Genomic DNA, 17646 nt, shown 5'->3' on the forward strand with positions numbered 1-17646 from the left:
ACATACCACAGTCACAAACATTACGTATATCTTCAGTGCCATATTCTTTTAATTACATAATGTGACATCTCTGAATGGTATGACAGTTCAATACAAAGTCCAGAATTCCTAAGTATTTTTGCAGTAAGTTTAAAAAAAACACACACAATGAAAAGTGGGGAACTGGTACATATTAATTTTATAGTTTGAAATGGAAAAAAAAAATCATGTGCAGACTTTGACGGGATCACTGCAGGAATAATAGAAGATTGAAGATAACTGGGAAGTAGATATTTTCCACATGAATCAATAAATTAGGATTTCTCTGGCATATTTTGGACAAAGAAAACAGCTCACATTTACACACACATAACACTGGGTAAAAAAATGCATTAAGATTAAGAAACGTCAAGTTGCAGTGAGGATGAGAACTCCCATCTGGACACAATATTCTACTATTTCTGGAAAAATATCTCGCTCTATGATTCTACTGCTACAAAACCTACAAGAACCTTACAACTTTACAAGTTGTGAAAAATCTATTCATTAATCTCTTTCATGGTTTTGTGATGATTTCGAAGGCAGCAGGGGGGAAGAAGGCAGGAAAAAGGGAAAAAAAAGGAAAGGAAATTTTTATCTACGCACACACAGATATCTGTCTCTGATTGTTGAGTTTGACCCCGAAATGTTCAAATCATTCAGACAAGTAAACAATATTTCATTAAATAAGTCAGTAAGCCACTTTCATTTTGAATCATCCTGACTCAAATCAGAAATCATACACAGCATCACAAATTTACCGCTGCTAATTTTTTGTACAGTTTGTATTGATTACTGGGCTGATAAACAAAGTAAATTTGCTTTCAAGGTAGAGGGCGCCATGACATAGAAAATTTCTTGCTCCTCATGGAAATTTTAAACAATTCTCTATCACATTCAAGAATCAAAATCTAGGGTCACTGAGCAACTTTGTGATGAGAAAAACAAATCACCTAAGTTTACTGATATTTGCAATTCAAAATGGATGTTATTCCCCGGTTAACTCTTTCCTGGGAAAAATTTCTGAATTTCTCACAGCAAAGAATGATCAAAGTTTCGTCAAGTATGGCTTCCAAAATGATTTCACAGGAGTAGCAGACCAGATAAGTATTGCATAAATTTGACTGTCTGAAAAACTGTCCACAAAGTACATTTTCCGTCAAAGGACACTGGCTGTCAATTATTAGAGATTTCAGGCCTTCCAACCAACCATTTCTTTCATCAACTCTCCTTCTTTACTTCTTAGAGGAGTGAAGCTGAGATGTCTGGTTGTCAGTTTGTTGACAAATCATGTTGATGAGTTAATGTGCAAAGACTGACAACAAACCAGACAAAGCCAAGAACAAAGTTCTACAGTGGTTTGCGTCGAACCGATGGCAATACGTGAACTAAACATACCATCTATTGCTGGAGTTACTGTACAAACACTTTCAGGTGTAACTATCATCAAGTGGTAATATCATTCAAGCACAGAGAAAACACAGCAAAAGTTGAAACAATGTTTGGAAGGACGTCGTAAGACAACATAACAAGATCTGCGCAAACAACATTCACAAATGTGTTCTGGACGGTTAGCTGGATGTGTGTGGATGTGTTGTTGTTGTTGTTTTGACTATGTGTAACCTCCTTCCAGACAAGTTTTCAACATTTGCAGAGTTGATTCTTTGTTACTGACTGATATGACTGCAAAGTAGCTATAGCCAAAACAAGGGACTTTGTACCTGAGGGCAGGTGACCATTTGCCCGACGCCAGACGGGCAAATGATCTCCTGCCCCAAGGGTACATAGTACCTTGTTTGGCTGTTTTTATTACATGCCTCTCTTACATAGTTTTTACTCCAAATATTTGAGTTTATTTTCAAATGACAATCATACACCTTATTTACGTTTTAGATGAAAATCCATTGAAAATCAGAACAATTTTCATCAACAAATGGCGCACTGGTATATTCAAATCACTGTTATGCGGTTCATTGAATGTTTTTATGCACAATTTTCCAAAAAGTAAGTTTTCTATACGTAATTTTATTAAAACCTTGAAGCTGTCAAGTTGAAAATAGTTCCGGTTCACTTTCAGTCAAATGATGACTGTGGCCCGCGATGTCATCAACAGGTTACTATTGAATCTTATGAAAGGCACAGTGTTCGAAATACGAGGCATGCAATAGATGACAGTATGTTTAGTTCCTGTGTTGTCAATGGTTCATTGCAAACCACTGTAAATGTGTTACCATTCTCACTGTGTTCAATTTTGTGGAGTCATTTAGAAATACAATGATAAAAATAGGGAGTTGAACACAAGATTTTGTGTGAAATTGATATTTATCAATAAAAATAAAACCTGAAAATGGCTGTTATTTTGAATTTTACGGTATCGCCAACTAAATTGTTTTACAAAAAAACTCATGGAGATCTGCTCATTCACTCTTGATTATCAACATAAACGGTAAGCAGTTGAAATGAACTCATAAGAATTAACCCTTTCAACCCCAGTTCCCTGTATACCGGTCCAACTTTACCATAGAAAACAATGGATTTGGGCCAAACCATGGTGGTGAAAGGGTTAAAATTCAAAGGGGAAAAAAAATGTTATGTCACACCACTGCAAGCATTCTTCTACACACGGGCCTAGAAGGACCGTATTCTACATAAGTGAACAGTGTTCTCCACTGCTTAACATAACAAATTAGTATAATCTTGTGGTATGCAAATGTCCTTATGTGAAGTTGATATTCATACGCACACATTTGCCCCAAAACATAGAGATGGATGACCCATCCATCAAAATCCCTAATGGGGAATTCAGGTACAATCTGTTAGAAAAGAATAGTCAAGTTGGAGTCTATTATCCTTCACAGTCAAAGAATGCTACAGCCGTTAGTAAGACGAACCAAAAAACTGTTAGTTTAGGCAACTGTGGATGTCAATACTTCTCATTCTACAAATAGAAGTGAAAAAAACATGTTCACAAAAAACATAATGCTATGGGTGACTCTATTACTGAGAGTTGGTATTTCAGCCATTGAGATGCATTAAGATTAATTGAGAATGAGTGAAAACACACAAAAAACCTGTGAAACAAACAAGCTGAAAGGTCATCTTTGCGCTTGAGTTTTAAATCTGCGTCCACCAGTTGCTATTTCTGCTGATAACAACAGTGTGACCCCTCCTTGTTAATATGTAGGTGATATAGTCTATTGTCAAGATGATTTAGATGTGTTATCCTGAACTTTTGATATTGTACAGAAAGGCAAATTTAGCTAGAATTGCCTTACAGGACACACTGTAAAGTGGAGATGATTTTGGTGGATTTTGACAGCGCACTGCATAAAAAGCTGTACACATTCCCTATCTCAATCATTTGGAGTGGTACTCTTTATGAAAATCATGGTTTGCAAAATATCACTTGGCAAATATTGCAAGACCCTAAAAATGTATCTGTTGAGTTTCCCCAAAAGATGTTAACTTTAGCACTTTCGTACGCCCATAGACCCCTGAGGGTCTGTGGTACACCTTAGGAAGGTCTTCTGTTCACGAATACTGGGTGTCACAGAGAAAAGATATAATGAGATTTGAAACTGATTGGTAGGACAAAAATAGCTACACTGACAGGGTCTGATGTCATTGGCTCAAATCATGACTACCTAAATCAAACTGATTGCACAACAGCTTTCATGGCACAAACACACGCGGTACTTTGCAGACATCTGGTACTGTAATTCAGACAATCACTCTGGTTAGAAATATTTTTGGTGTTGTGCCAGCATGGTTGGACTAATAATTAAAAAATTTAGCTGAGACAGATGATCATATAAGCACACTTAATTGTTCAGCAATTGCTGCTTTGAGTTTTATCTGTTTGGAGGGTTGGAATGTCATCCAACAAACCAAGTGAAACATTAGAATATACCACTGTAAACTAAAAATTTTTTCCTTCATGACAGGAACATGTTGATACTGTTTGCACATGGCAAAGGCCAAGAAATCTCGGTAGATGAACCCATCCTTCATTTAAAGAGACAATAGCTGTCTTTCTACATGTCATACAGTTTGTTAAAATGTGAAAAGAAAGTACAAAATAAGCAAAAATTCAAATTTCTGGGACAAAATACGGGGCATGAGCTTGGTAGTGATGTGTAATGGTATACCCTGCTGCACTTCCTTGCTATTTCATATTCATCACAGTTGGTTGTACGGTACCAAATGCTGTATACAAGGCTGTGATCACTTTCCCTGGTTGTTGTGAGATGAAGAAACACAAAATAAAGTGGTTGTTCTAGCTCTGGTCCATCGGTTCCTCTGTTTCAGTGCAGTCAGGCGTCTGTTCTAGACTTTCAGATTCCTTATCTTTGTCATTTGATTCTGGTTCACATTCAGGTTCAGATTTAGTCTGCTCATTGCTTGGTACTGATTGTTTGTCATCGTTCGCCTCCGTGTCTGTCTCTGTGCGCGTTTCCTCTGAAGCAGGAGTCTCTCTTTCCGCAGTCTCGTTGGATTGGTCAGCAGGACTATTCTCTTTAACTGATTGGCTGGTCATACTTTCATCTGATTGGTTGGCTGGACTATTCTCTTCCCCTGATGGGCAGGAAACACTTTCTTCTGATTGGCTTTCATTCTCTTCCTCTCCTACTTTAGCCTGTTCTGATTTGCTGACTGTCACATTATCTTCTGCCTCAGCTGCTTTGCCCTTTTCCTCTGTTTCAGTTGCTTGGACGTTTGATTTATCACCGGCTGTGTCTGATTGGCTGATGCTATCTGGTGCAGCCGGTGTTTCCTGTGAGTCATTGTCATATCTTGGTCTCTTGGGGTCAGGTTCATCTTTCTCTTCCGCCACTTCTCCTTTCTCAACAGTGGCTTTTTCTAGAGGGGAGGAACATCAGTTTAAATATGCAGTTAGCCTGCAGCACTTTTTGCAAGGTGGATTTTGATTGGTCAATATCTTTCTTCACCAGACCAGTCTATCAATTGATAAATCAGGTACATAAATCTTATATCCAATGATATTGAATTATTAACGGAGTCAAAGAGTAGGGCTCTCTCACAGTTACATTGCTCATACACCTGGAGTATATCTGTTTGCAAACTGGGTTTCTGATACAGTCTGATTGAAAGGGAAAACTTTGCATGTACCTGTATGCCATACTGACTCTATACAGAACTTGCCTCACAAGGTTGTCTGTTTCATCCAGTTCATCAAATTTTTCAGGTCAATCTGTAAATTTCTATGACATGAGCACCTTGTGTAATACTGAGATTACATTTTTCCTTTGTACAGCTGATCGCCCTCTAACAGGATGTTTGGGATAGTTTGTACAGTAAATCTACTCCTAGTAATTGTATCTGTCACTTGCACACATGTATACATGTAACTTGAACGACTGACAATTCTTGTATCCCTTGGTGATATACTAAAGCCTTTACAGGTCATGTCAATACTAGCATTTTCAGCATTACGTTGTTTCAATATTTTTGTTCCAAATTCCTGAAGTGTTAATTGTAATTAAATAATAATTAACATGTCTAAATTTAAAGATCAGTTAGTTTTAAATAAATAGATTTACAGGGCAGACTTCCTAAAGGGCAAATTTATGTGGGAGAGAAAGTCTTCATGGTAATCAATTGTGTCTTTGTGTTTTTAAATTCACAAGATTGAAATTCTTTTTATTACCTGTATCTTGAGGACTAGTGTCCTCTGGTACTGTTGTGGAAACCACTGAATTGGACTCTGTTTGACAATCTCCACATTCCATACTCCTGGTTTCAGTACCACTGGAATTATCTGCATCGCTGGATGATACCTGCATATTTTCAGCTTTGTCGGCTGTGGCCTCTGGTTTGTTTTCTTTGTCAGGCTCTGAAACATTTCACAGAAGGAAATCAATCTTTCGAAAATTGCTACACTTTATTACTTTTCGGGAACACAAAGATTCTGCTTCAAAAGTCACAGACACGAGAAGAAATCTGCAGATATAATACAGGACACACCCTGGAACCAGAATCAGTCCCTGTTACAGGGTATTTGTAATAGCCTGTGTTACAAATCTTGTACCGGGTAATTTGTTAAGATTTAAAAGCTGGACGAATAGACCTGTATCAAATCTGTTGGTACATGATTGTGTACAGCAATTCAAATTTTCATGCAGCATCCATTGCTGTGGCCACAGGTCTGAAATACGTACAGAGCTGTATCCAGGGTTGAATCTCTGGGGCGTTAACCTGGTCTGCAAAATTGTACAATATAGAAAATTGAAGTAATCCTAGAACTGACAGGACATTTATCAGACAGTACATGCATGTATGTATGTATGTATGTATGTATGTATGTATGTATGTATGTATGTATGTATGTATCTATGTATGCGTGCATGTATGTATGTATGTATGTATGTTTGTACGTATGCAAGCAAATATTTCAGAACCTGTCATAAGTCTTTGAGCAAAGAACTACATCTGGTCAGGTAAAACTGGTAAAGATACATGCACAATTTATGGCCCTGTCACAAATCTATGCCATTATCACCATAGAAACCAAAGTATTTATAATGGCACACTATATAGATTTGTGTAGTACTTGTTATAACCTGCACTGTCGTTATTGACACAGCTTGGTTGTACAGGTTTGTAACAGGGGCTGTATATTCTCTATTATGGAGTAGACTATTATGTTATCGCACAGAAAGATTGAAATGAAATTGATGTTCATGTTTTTCTGCTGCTCATCTTTCTGCTACCTAAATATCAACGACTAAGAAATTGAAAATGAATGCCCCATTTCAAATCATCTTTATTATCAATGTTTCTTAAGGTGAAGTACTACGAATTACGTCAAAATTAAGTTGTGGTGTCATTTTCTTGAAACTTTGCACAAATATTCTTGGAAGTTGTGCAAGTGCAAAAATAAAATAAAAAATGGGGGTCACCACGCTCGTTTCCATGGAAACGGACGTTAAAATGGCGTCGTTAGAAATAAATAAAAATGATATAATTCACTTAAACTAAAGAAAGCAATTATAAAAAGCTTAGCAAATGAGTTAATTTTAATAAATACCAAGACTTAAGATCCATATCCATCGAATGTATAGTTTTCATGATGTTTGTAAAGAAATTTTTACATAAGTATCGATTACAAAATGACGATATCGAAATTATATCACTACATAATTTTCGAACTTTCTTCCTGTCGCTTTGAATGGTGTCATTTTGACCAAACTTGGCGAATAAAATCCTGACATAATACCATTTAGTTTACACTTTTAATAAAAGGGTGTCACCACGCTACTTTTTACAATATCTCCAGGTGAATGGGTAATATGCGCCATGTAAATGGGAGAGAAATGTTAATTTTTCGCTCATATTGAATAAAAACCAGCTTCCTAGGGGGTCAAAATATGAAAAGGTTATAGGTCACATGTATTTCTAAGAGACTGGGTCAAAAAATTAGGTAAAAGCGCAATTTCAACAATGACAGGTGATGTTAAATACATGCGCTACAAAGTAACCCATTTGCGACAGGCTGGAGTTAAATCTGCGCAGAAACGTTCTAAAGCGTGTGCGCGTCCGAATTCGTCGCCCTTTACCTTAAATAAATAATGGTGAAAACAAATACATAAAATAGTCCATACATCATATCAAAAATTTGCAATGACAACATTGATTTTATTTATTTGCTGATTTTACTCAGACAGCTTTCTGCATTGATCATAAGAGAAGTTGACACAACCAAATGTGATGTTATCACTTCCATGTGCATTTGAGTTTCTCACCTTCTATTTCTGGTTCTTTGTCCACATCAGCAATACTTGGCGACTCTTCAGCTCCCATATCTTTAGCTGTTGTTACCGAGTCACTGCTAGCTACCTGGGTATCGGTCACTTCCATAGCCTCTGTTGCCGCCTCTGGCGGCATTTCTTTGCAGCTATCGTTCTTGGCATCAAAGGCATCCACACTGCTCTCCTCCCTGGTATGGGTGCTCACTGGCTGTGTTGAGGGCCTGCTTTCAAATTCACTTCTCTCTTGGGCAGTGGTGTCGGATGCGATGCCGTTGACCATGGCCGAGCCATTTGTAATGTGTTCTGAGGTAGTATGTGTGTTATGAGGCTGTACTGTAGTTACGACGAGAACATTCTGTGAATGAGGCGTCAGCACAAGAAAGCCTTTGTAAGCAAAAATTTTAAGTGTTGTCTCGGAAAAACACAAGAGACGAAAAAAGTATATTCACAGAATACACAAGAAAATGGTCCCTAGTTAATTGGCAGAATCTTGAGGAGACAAAAACACAAATGAAATGTAACGCTTTTGATCTAAAACTAGGAAAGAACCATCCTGTCAGAAAAGCTTTTCCTTTTAATAGTCGCGCCAGCCGCTTACTGACTACGCATGCGCAGATTTATAATATACTACAAGAGTAACTGGAAGTGTACCCGACTTTCATGGGCGCCGTCATGTTTTTTTTTGAGTGCTTGTGAATAAACAAATACGAAAATTGCAAAGTGTTATTTTATAGCACACCATTAATAAAATATATCCCTTTTATATAGCCAGTAAGTATTATTATCCACCATATCACTGATACAAAATATCATTACTATCACGCTCAAAAAACAGAAAAAGAAAGGAAAACTGTTGTGCATATAAACGAAGACATACGCAAAGAATGCTGGGATTTAATTTTGGAACGCGCCCTCTGTGTCAATAACTAGATGCAAAAATTGTGAGCTTTTAGACTGAACACTATAGTTTTCAGCTTGCAAGTGGAAGTTGGGCTGTGCAGTTTCTATTGCAACAATAATGATGGCACAATACTTCCCTTGTTAAACACAATAGGTAGTTATCATGATAAAAATTGCAAAATCTAATAACCCCTGGTGCGACACCAAGGGCTGAGCCCTATATAACATTAAAATGAACAGGTGGCAAACACAAAATTTTGTACCCTACAAGTAGATTCCATTTATGATTTTCCATCTTCTCTCCATCAAATGAAAAGGAAAAAATTCATCCAAAAGTGTATGACATGTCGATGATAAAGATTCATTTTTCAATATGTGTCCTCAGCTAGTACGCAGTGCAATTAAGCCACACAAAGGTTTTGTATTCCATATTTTTTGCTCGAGTATTCTTCATCCAGCAAAGCAAAATATATCAAATTGCCATTCTGAACCAATTACTGTCATATCGTTTGTCATCAAGGAGAGATTCTGAGCTTGTGTAATGTATGTCTGGAGATCCAATCTCCGGTTCATTTTACATTTGAAATGGAAGAGAGGCCATCAATCCCTTGATTGTATCTTCATAACTATCAGGTTACAACAAGTCCGGTCGTTTAACCATATTATTATCATCCCATATTTTGATGGCTTATGCCATCTTAAAATTTCATTGCTATTTAAACTGCGACAAAGCACTTTCTTGCCTTATCATTACCAGAGCACTGGTTTTGTATAGAGTGGAGGAACACACATCTGGATCTCAAATCAGGCTGTAATCACAAGGCCAACAGCCGATGGCCAAAAGAGGCCAACACAGTTGCAAGCTGACAGTCGTTTCACAGTCCCTCATAACAATTCCAAAACAATTATTATGGCACATTCTTTTTCTCAGAAAAATTTGAAGATGTTTGTGGATATTTTCAGAACGTACAAATTTATGAAATTTATGGTGATCACACAATTGAGATGCAGACTGAGACTGTTCTATCCTGACTGAGAATCTCAATATTGAATAGCAGCTATGCTTCTACGATATAACATTATTGAGAATGTTTCAAAAATGTGCTGAGGTCAAACTATTACAAGCTGACTTTGAAAATGATATACAGAGTGTGACACTGGGATGTAAGCTTATTGAAAATGTTTCAAAAGTATCTGAGGGTCACAGAATCACTTTTTTATATCACAAATGAAAATTTGCAGCGGCCTATGCAGATAAATAATTGCATCCTGAGCATGCTTACTGTGACCTTTAACAACTTGTGCTACAACAGACTACATGCATTTGAAAAAATTCGATAAGCTACATGTAAACTAGTTTTCTTGTATTTATCTGTGCATCATTTTCACATTTATCACATAAAATGTGATATTCTTCATTTCAATAAATAGTGTCAATGACACTGTCCTCCCATTTTGCAGCGATATTTACTACCCTAGTACACCATGACATTGCATTCTTACAGGTTGACTAAGAAAATTCCATTGCAAGTCCAAATTAACCTTATACCCCAGCAATATGAAATGCTCCATCTCATAATGACTTTTACTAGTCTGACAGAAAACAACCCTAGGATCAAGACTATCATGTTTTACAGCAATCCAACAAATACTTTGGAAGAAAATTTTTGACAAAAAATGGGAAAAATTGCCCCAAAAATACAAATATGAAAATTTCACCACAATTTGAACAAATCTGACAAAGGTCAACCCTAGGATCATACATACAAGTTTTCAAGGCAATGGGATGAGTGCTTTCAGAAAAGATTTTTTGACAAAAAACGGGAAATTGCCCAAAAAATACAACTTTCAAAATTTCACCACAATTTGAAGAAATGTAACTTACAGTAAGTCACTATAAAGAGCCTGCATACCAAGTTTCAACCAAATCTGGCCAGTGGTTACAAAGTTTTAGCAATTTGCAGGATTTTTCCTTTTTTCCCCTTCATTTGCATATTTTGGACTTTCACATGTTTATTTCAACAAATTCACATCTCCACCCCTCGATGCACCTGTCCACCAAATACTAAGATGGTAGGTGCTGCGATTTAGGAGTTTTAATGTTGACAGACATACATCCGCACATAATAACTAACATACTACTACATACATACATACAAACAGACAGACCATAGACCCTCCAAAAAACGTGGGTCTACAGACAGACAGACAGACAAACACATAGACATGCATACATACATACATTTATTTTTACTGCTTTTAACCTCCAACAGCCGACAACTTGTCAATATTAACTTGATCAACTTGATACTACTGCTTATAATAATATAAATGAGAGTTTAATTACATTCTAATTAAAGTAAACAAGACTTGCTTAATAACATTACGTTATAAAAAACAGCATATCTGTTAGGTTATAAAGAATCTTCAGCTGGTTATCTTTATCAGTATTTTCATCCTATTAACCAAGCACATTTTAACTTTCAAATTAACATTGCAAGTAAGTTCTGTTGAATAAGTTGAGCCTGTAGGTACTCAGAGAAAGCACACAGAAGAGACAAATGTTTGCAACTTAAGAAGTTCAAGGTCATCAAAAGCATTATAAGGAATCATGTAACACTTTCATTGCACTGTTTACACAGATTACATAATTGCTATAAATAGCACATGAGGAATCTTACAGTCCAGCTTTACCATAAAAACCCTATCACTTTGACCACTCTTTTAATTGATCACTCTATTTTTTCCTCAAAAAGTAATTTCATTTTATCCTTACCAAGTCAACCATAAATGGAAATTGGAACTTTCTCTATCTCTATTTATTTGACCAACCTATCATGACAAACTATTATGAGCAATTTCTTTCAGATAACATACAGAGCACAATATATGACGGTCCAGAATATGTCAAAGTTGGGATTCAGGAAAGTTGCCTTTACATGTTTTATCCTCGGAGATGGTAAGCATTTCACCATGAACTGTCAAAAAAGTTGAACATTCTAATAATTCTACACTAAAATTATTTTGGCTTTGTTGATATCCTCATTAATTCAATTATTTAAAATCATATTAATTATTTTTTTCCGGGGTGAATTAATAGGGTTTATACAGTACAAGAGTTACATACAATGTAAGTCAAATTCAGTTAAAACATCAATTACCGTCTAACATTGCATCATTCCTATAAATAGCACCTCAGCCTGGAACAGCACAATCATAATCTGCTCATTCACACAGGCAGTACTTGACTTTGTATGAATAACCTTCAACATTTCACCTATGCACCAAATTTGAAAGCATGACAAAAAGTACCACAAAAATTGCAAATTTCAGCTCGAGTTCACAGAGTCATCTTCAGGTCACTCCTAGGAACCTGCACACCCAATTAGAAAGTAATGGCATACACAGTTTCAAAGAAGATTTTTTTAACCAAAATGGCAAAAATTGCCCAAAAATACAAATATGCAAATTGTGCCATAATTTTGATAAATTCTATTTTGAGTTTTCACAAGGTACCTGCACGCCAAATTTTAAAGCGATCCAACCATTGGTTTAAGAGGAAAAGATTTTTTACTAAAATGGCAAAAAAAGAAAAAAAAATCATTTAAAATAGAAAGCATCAAATATTGACATCAAATCTATATGTTTAAATGAGTTGGGCCCAAGGTACCTAAAACCCAAATATGACAATGATCAGATGAGTAGTTCCTGAGTTATTGATTTTTGACCATTTTCGCTTTTTTTTCTACCTCATTAGCATATCTATGGGCCTAAAAAGTTCATTTTAACAACGGCACATCTACATCATATATGGCATCACTACACCAAAAATCAGCTCAATACGTGCAGCGGTTTTTGAGTTTTTGCGTTGGACGGACAGACATCCATACATACATACATACATACATACATACATACATACATACAGACAGACATCTCACATACAGACTTTTTTCAACCATATAACCTCCCATTGCCATATATGTATGGCAAATGGGAGGTAATAAACCACTGTTGTGAAGAAACTCACCTTTTCGATTCCTCTCATGAACTTGTCACTCCTACTGTAGTACTTGGTTGGTTCTGTGACTAACTCACAAAGTCTCTGTATTGTGAACGGAGCACTACAAACAATGCACAACAACATGGTTCAATGGTTGTGAACGTAAAATGTAACATTTCAGCTTTCCTTCACTGCCCTGTCTCAATAAAACATTGATAGCAAACTAAACTTACAAACTTCAACTTACTGGAGCCAGAATAGTCATGCGCGAATGTTCTTAGTCGTTCAGGCGACAAAAAGCACCCTCTACAGGCATGGGAAACTTTCGATGTGATGAAAAATGTGGGTAGTCACAAACTTACCGGTATTTTATGAAAAATATTATTTATCTTAAACGGTAGGTGACAAACTTGGCCTTTTTGTGACTTTCGACTTTGTAACCAAGGTCCTTTCATGTAAAGCAAACAGCATTGGGACATGTAATTGACACAGTGCCTGATCTGAGTCTGAACTTGTGTATGCTCTCCAATCCGTCTTTAGGCCTTCGTCCATGTATGGACAAAGGCCAAAAGAAGGAGCTGACAGGTAGATGAAAACACATTCCATTTGATTTGTTTAGTCATCCTTTAACTGGCAATCAACAGTCTGAATATTGATGTATGCTTCAAACCCTCTCACCACAATGGTTTGGCCCTATCCCACTGATATCAATGGTGATCACCGACCGGTCGACAGGGACTGGGGTTGTTCAGGTTACAAAACAATGGCAAGTTTTCCGGTTGTCATAAAAAGTTGCCGTTGCAAAGACTTAAATATTGAATAACTATTCCATTCGTTACATATCTCAAATCATGACATTTGAATCATGATAACCACACGTACGTTTTGGTGAACGATACGCCTGGATTTCTTGGGTTGCATTTCTTACCTGTTGAACATTTCTAATGCTCTGAACAGCCTCTGTCTCATCTCTTCATACTCTACATTTTCAACATTGGGAAGGATTGGGATTTCTTCATTGGGGTTTGAATCAACAAATTCTTGGATGGCATGTTCCAGCTTGCAGATGAACAGTTTTTTCAGCTTTGACCAGGGAAACCTGAAGAAAAGGACAGATAGCAAGTTACAGAATCATACTGCATGCTGGGTATGAAATCATGGTTTCATTAGAAATTGGTTTATAAATATTTCTGGAAATTAACATCTTCATAGTTTACATCACACAATTTTGCATTTCCTATCTTTATGAAGGATCGACAAACTTGAAACTTTGGGGAATTTTCTGGGCATTCCCTGGAAAAATCAATTTTTTCTCCACACAGTCTTATTTAACATGGAATGACTTGCGTGTTGCCTGAAGTATTCACCTACATTCCATAAATGAAGCGTCACTAGAAATAAAAGTGTCTTCTTTGCACATTCAATAAACTGTAAATGTAGCACTGGTATTCTACAGCCTAACATTCATCTTTGAACAAATTATGATATAAGTAACCAGTGACAGAATTTCTCTTGCAACAAATGACATTGTTTCTTTGAAAATGTTTTCATATTTGCAACTGTATGGCGATGTAAAATAAACTCAACATATCATGGTACAGTATTTGAAATAAAAAATTTAACCCTTTGAGCACCAAAGTCAATTTTTGCCATCTCTATAAAATATACCCCAGAAATCAACTGCTAAAATTTTGATAAAAAACTGTAGCCAATGAAATATGTTGATTTTGTTAAAAATTGTCAAAAATTACAGGAAAATGAAAAATATAGTAAAATGTTGCACTAAAATTTTGATGGGAAAAATTATGGCTCTCAAAGGGTTAATGTGGTGGTTTATGTAGACTACCAGTATATATATATTTTTGTAGGCTGAATGGAAACAGGTCATGGTCAATCTCAAAGAAATAAACCGGTCATAATCTGCTGATAAACCTCCCTTCTAAAACTTGTGAACAGAATTATTAAATATTTTTGCGTTAATGTTCAAAAATATTAATTTCTCAAGGTACTTGACAATATTTAGCTTAGATTAGGGGTTATGTGCGGCTTACAACAGCCTCTATGGCTTGAATAGACCGTAGACTGGTAAAATCTTCAATCTAAAGCCAAATAATGAAATTTTCCTTGGTTCGATCACAGGCTTTGTCATTTTTAAAACTGACGATCATCAATATTTCTGTGAGTTTCAAATCCTTATGGTAGATACGGTATGTCTGAAAGGGCCATTGATATTTTTACATGTTGCATTGTCCAAAATGGAAAACTAGTGGTTTTGGACTCAAAAAGAATATTAATTTTGCCACCTGCATTAGCTTTGCATCAATACCCAAGACATTTCTAAAATATCAAGAAATATTGTTTAACATCTTCAACACAAATTCAAAATTAAAAAAATTCAAAACAGAAATTTCTAAACTACAGGAATGTAGTTCTAGTAATGAAGTTACAACAAACTGCTTTCCTCATTATTTTATATTATGTTGTGAGCTTTGATTGAAGACGGGAGGACAGGTACATTAAATGATGAATGAAAGTTAAGTCAAATTTACATAGTTTTTGTCTGGAATATTAAATATTCACACGGGTAAAATCAAATTGTATGTTAATTCAAATATACTGGCTGGCGGGTAGCACATTATGGAGGGACGAAATAATATGGCATGTAGCTCACTTCATCGTACATAGGGACTTCTTCATGCAACATGCTTTGTGTACAAATAAATGAATCGAGGTCAATAAACTCCAATTATCAGCTGTGTGACAGACGAAAACAGCGCAGGCCTGAACCCGTCTGCCTTATAATGGCGGTATAGGCGAATTGTTGATGCATATCGCAGTGTCGGTTGGCGAATGAGTTAAACTGCCAATGGAAAAAATTCGAGCGCAGCGCATGGCATGCAACCAAATTTATATTTAAACGTCGCGGAAGTCGCATGAAAATGTCGAAGGACAATCGGAACATTTGCGTCACAACATGGCGCGCTAAATGCCTATGCCGGGCTGTACTACTCATACTAGCCACAAAGGGCTCAAAATTTCAGCGTATTTCGAATAAACAAAAGTCGAACGTGACACTCAATTTATCAAGTGGCAAAGTCGTCAGTAACTTCGGCCGATTATGCCTATTTTAACCACAAGCAGTCAACCAACCTTGTCTCTCCGGTCTGTGCAATATCACACAAAAGCTTCTCCAAGTTAGGAGGGATGTCCTTGCCGCCTTTCTTGTCAAAATCTGTAAAGAGAGCGCAGGAGAGGCCATTTAGCATTCCCTAACTAATTTATGGGAACTTTACATGAAGATTATCCAAAATAAGTCACAAACTGACCGTTCAATGCGTCCAAAACACAGTCCGGGTCATCCATTCTCCCGGTTTCACTGTCAGCAGAAAGGGCCACCAACATGGCGCGGATGACGTCACACTACCTTATATGGCATATGGCTTTCACGACCACGAGTGCACCGCCCGTCGAGGAAGCCCTACCGGTGAATCACTGAACTGAATATCATGAACATGTCATCGAGGCACTACGTCTGTGGTCTGAAAATAAAAAAATCTGAAGAAGGAGATTTCGTATTCGTATTGGTCGCAATTTTCAATTAAAACCCCTGCTCAAGAATTACGATTATTGGCTTTTGTATGGAAACGTACGTAACTGTGATACAAAACCAATCCGAGTGCCCGGGTCGCGGAGTCCTGTGCCCGGTGGTGGCAGTCCCCGGGTTGGTGGGTACCCATGCGCGTTACCAAATTCACGGAAAAGGGGGTGTTTTTCTTCAGTCATCTCGGAGATTCTAGGTCCGTGAAATCGAGAAAAAGGGGTACTTTTTCAGAGTAACCTCCGAGATTAAGCCAGATGAACTTAAACTAAAAGAATTTGTGAAAAACATAAATGCAAAATCCAGAAAAAAGACTGACAATGTGAAGAATAAGCAAAGAATCCTAGAAACACGAGGGACAGTAGATGATGGGAGGTGTATTGTCACACAGGAGCCAGCAGAGAACTCCAGATCCAAACGGATAAGGAAGATGATTGTGTATGAATGTGACTAAAATCAGGTGAGGACAAACATTTGTGATGTATGTACATGTATACAAAGTCAACCTCCAGGGTCAACCCTGGAAGTCAACATACTAACCTCCTAGATTTCGAAAATAAGGGTATGTTTTTTACAGCTAATTTCTCCCAGATTTGCCACAAATAGGGGTGTTTTTCTCAGAAATATTCTAGGAAAGGGGGTACTTTTCAAACTTGGGTAACAAGCATGGGTACAACCCGGGGACTGCCACCGCCGGGGTCCTGTGTAAGCTTACGTCCACCGGTTGCTGGATTCGCGCCGCACGGCCGTACGGGTCGCTATCGATCGCTGGTTCAATCATTCTTATCTACGGTGAAATTGCAAATTCGAGTCCCCCGTGAATTTATTTTTCCATTTACCTGCCGTGCCAAGCTCGTCAGTTCCACAGGTGTCCGGAGTTGCCGATGTACATGCATAGAGAGAGATTCTCTCTATGCATGTACACCGGCAACTCCGGACACCTGTCGTCAGTTCAACCGTATCCTCAACAGGAAAGGTTTCATTTTGCCTTTAGACCTATAATAATACTACGGTGACCTCAGCTAGTGATTTTTCATTCTCCATAACATTTCACTGTTTTCGTAACAGTTTCCTTTCCCCATGAGATTGCAGTTCGAATTTGTATCATGTTAGTCATCTCATTGTCAATTGACAAAGCATTTCCATCATTGTTATAGGATAGTAATAAATACTAAGTTGCTGAATGACCAACCACTGTAACATCGTGAAGGGAAAGTCAAAAGAACTTCAACAGAAACACTAAAAAATCATCAAGACATGCAGCTTCTGATCTTTAAACTAAGAAAACAAGTAAAAAACAACACAAAAGAGTTCATTGAATCGTACGCCAGCTGTTCAATCTCAGTGTTATATGAATG

The 17646-nt window shown here is 37.1% G+C and overlaps 1 protein-coding gene across 1 annotated transcript; it reads right to left on the reverse strand.

Moving 5' to 3' along the window:
* Positions 1-31: 31 nt before the first annotated feature.
* On the reverse strand, positions 32-16150 carry LOC139135560 (serine/threonine-protein phosphatase 4 regulatory subunit 2-B-like). Its single transcript, XM_070703009.1, has 7 exons — positions 16017-16150; positions 15841-15922; positions 13619-13789; positions 12718-12811; positions 7782-8142; positions 5687-5872; positions 32-4878 (listed from the first exon to the last, which is right to left on the reverse strand). The coding sequence occupies exons 1-7, from the start codon at positions 16090-16092 to the stop codon at positions 4295-4297; spliced, it is 1554 nt and encodes a 517-aa protein (XP_070559110.1). The 5' UTR covers positions 16093-16150; the 3' UTR covers positions 32-4294.
* Positions 16151-17646: the final 1496 nt, after the last annotated feature.

This window comes from Ptychodera flava, chromosome 6, assembly GCF_041260155.1.
Source record: "Ptychodera flava strain L36383 chromosome 6, AS_Pfla_20210202, whole genome shotgun sequence".
Classification (NCBI taxonomy): Eukaryota; Metazoa; Hemichordata; class Enteropneusta; family Ptychoderidae; genus Ptychodera; species Ptychodera flava.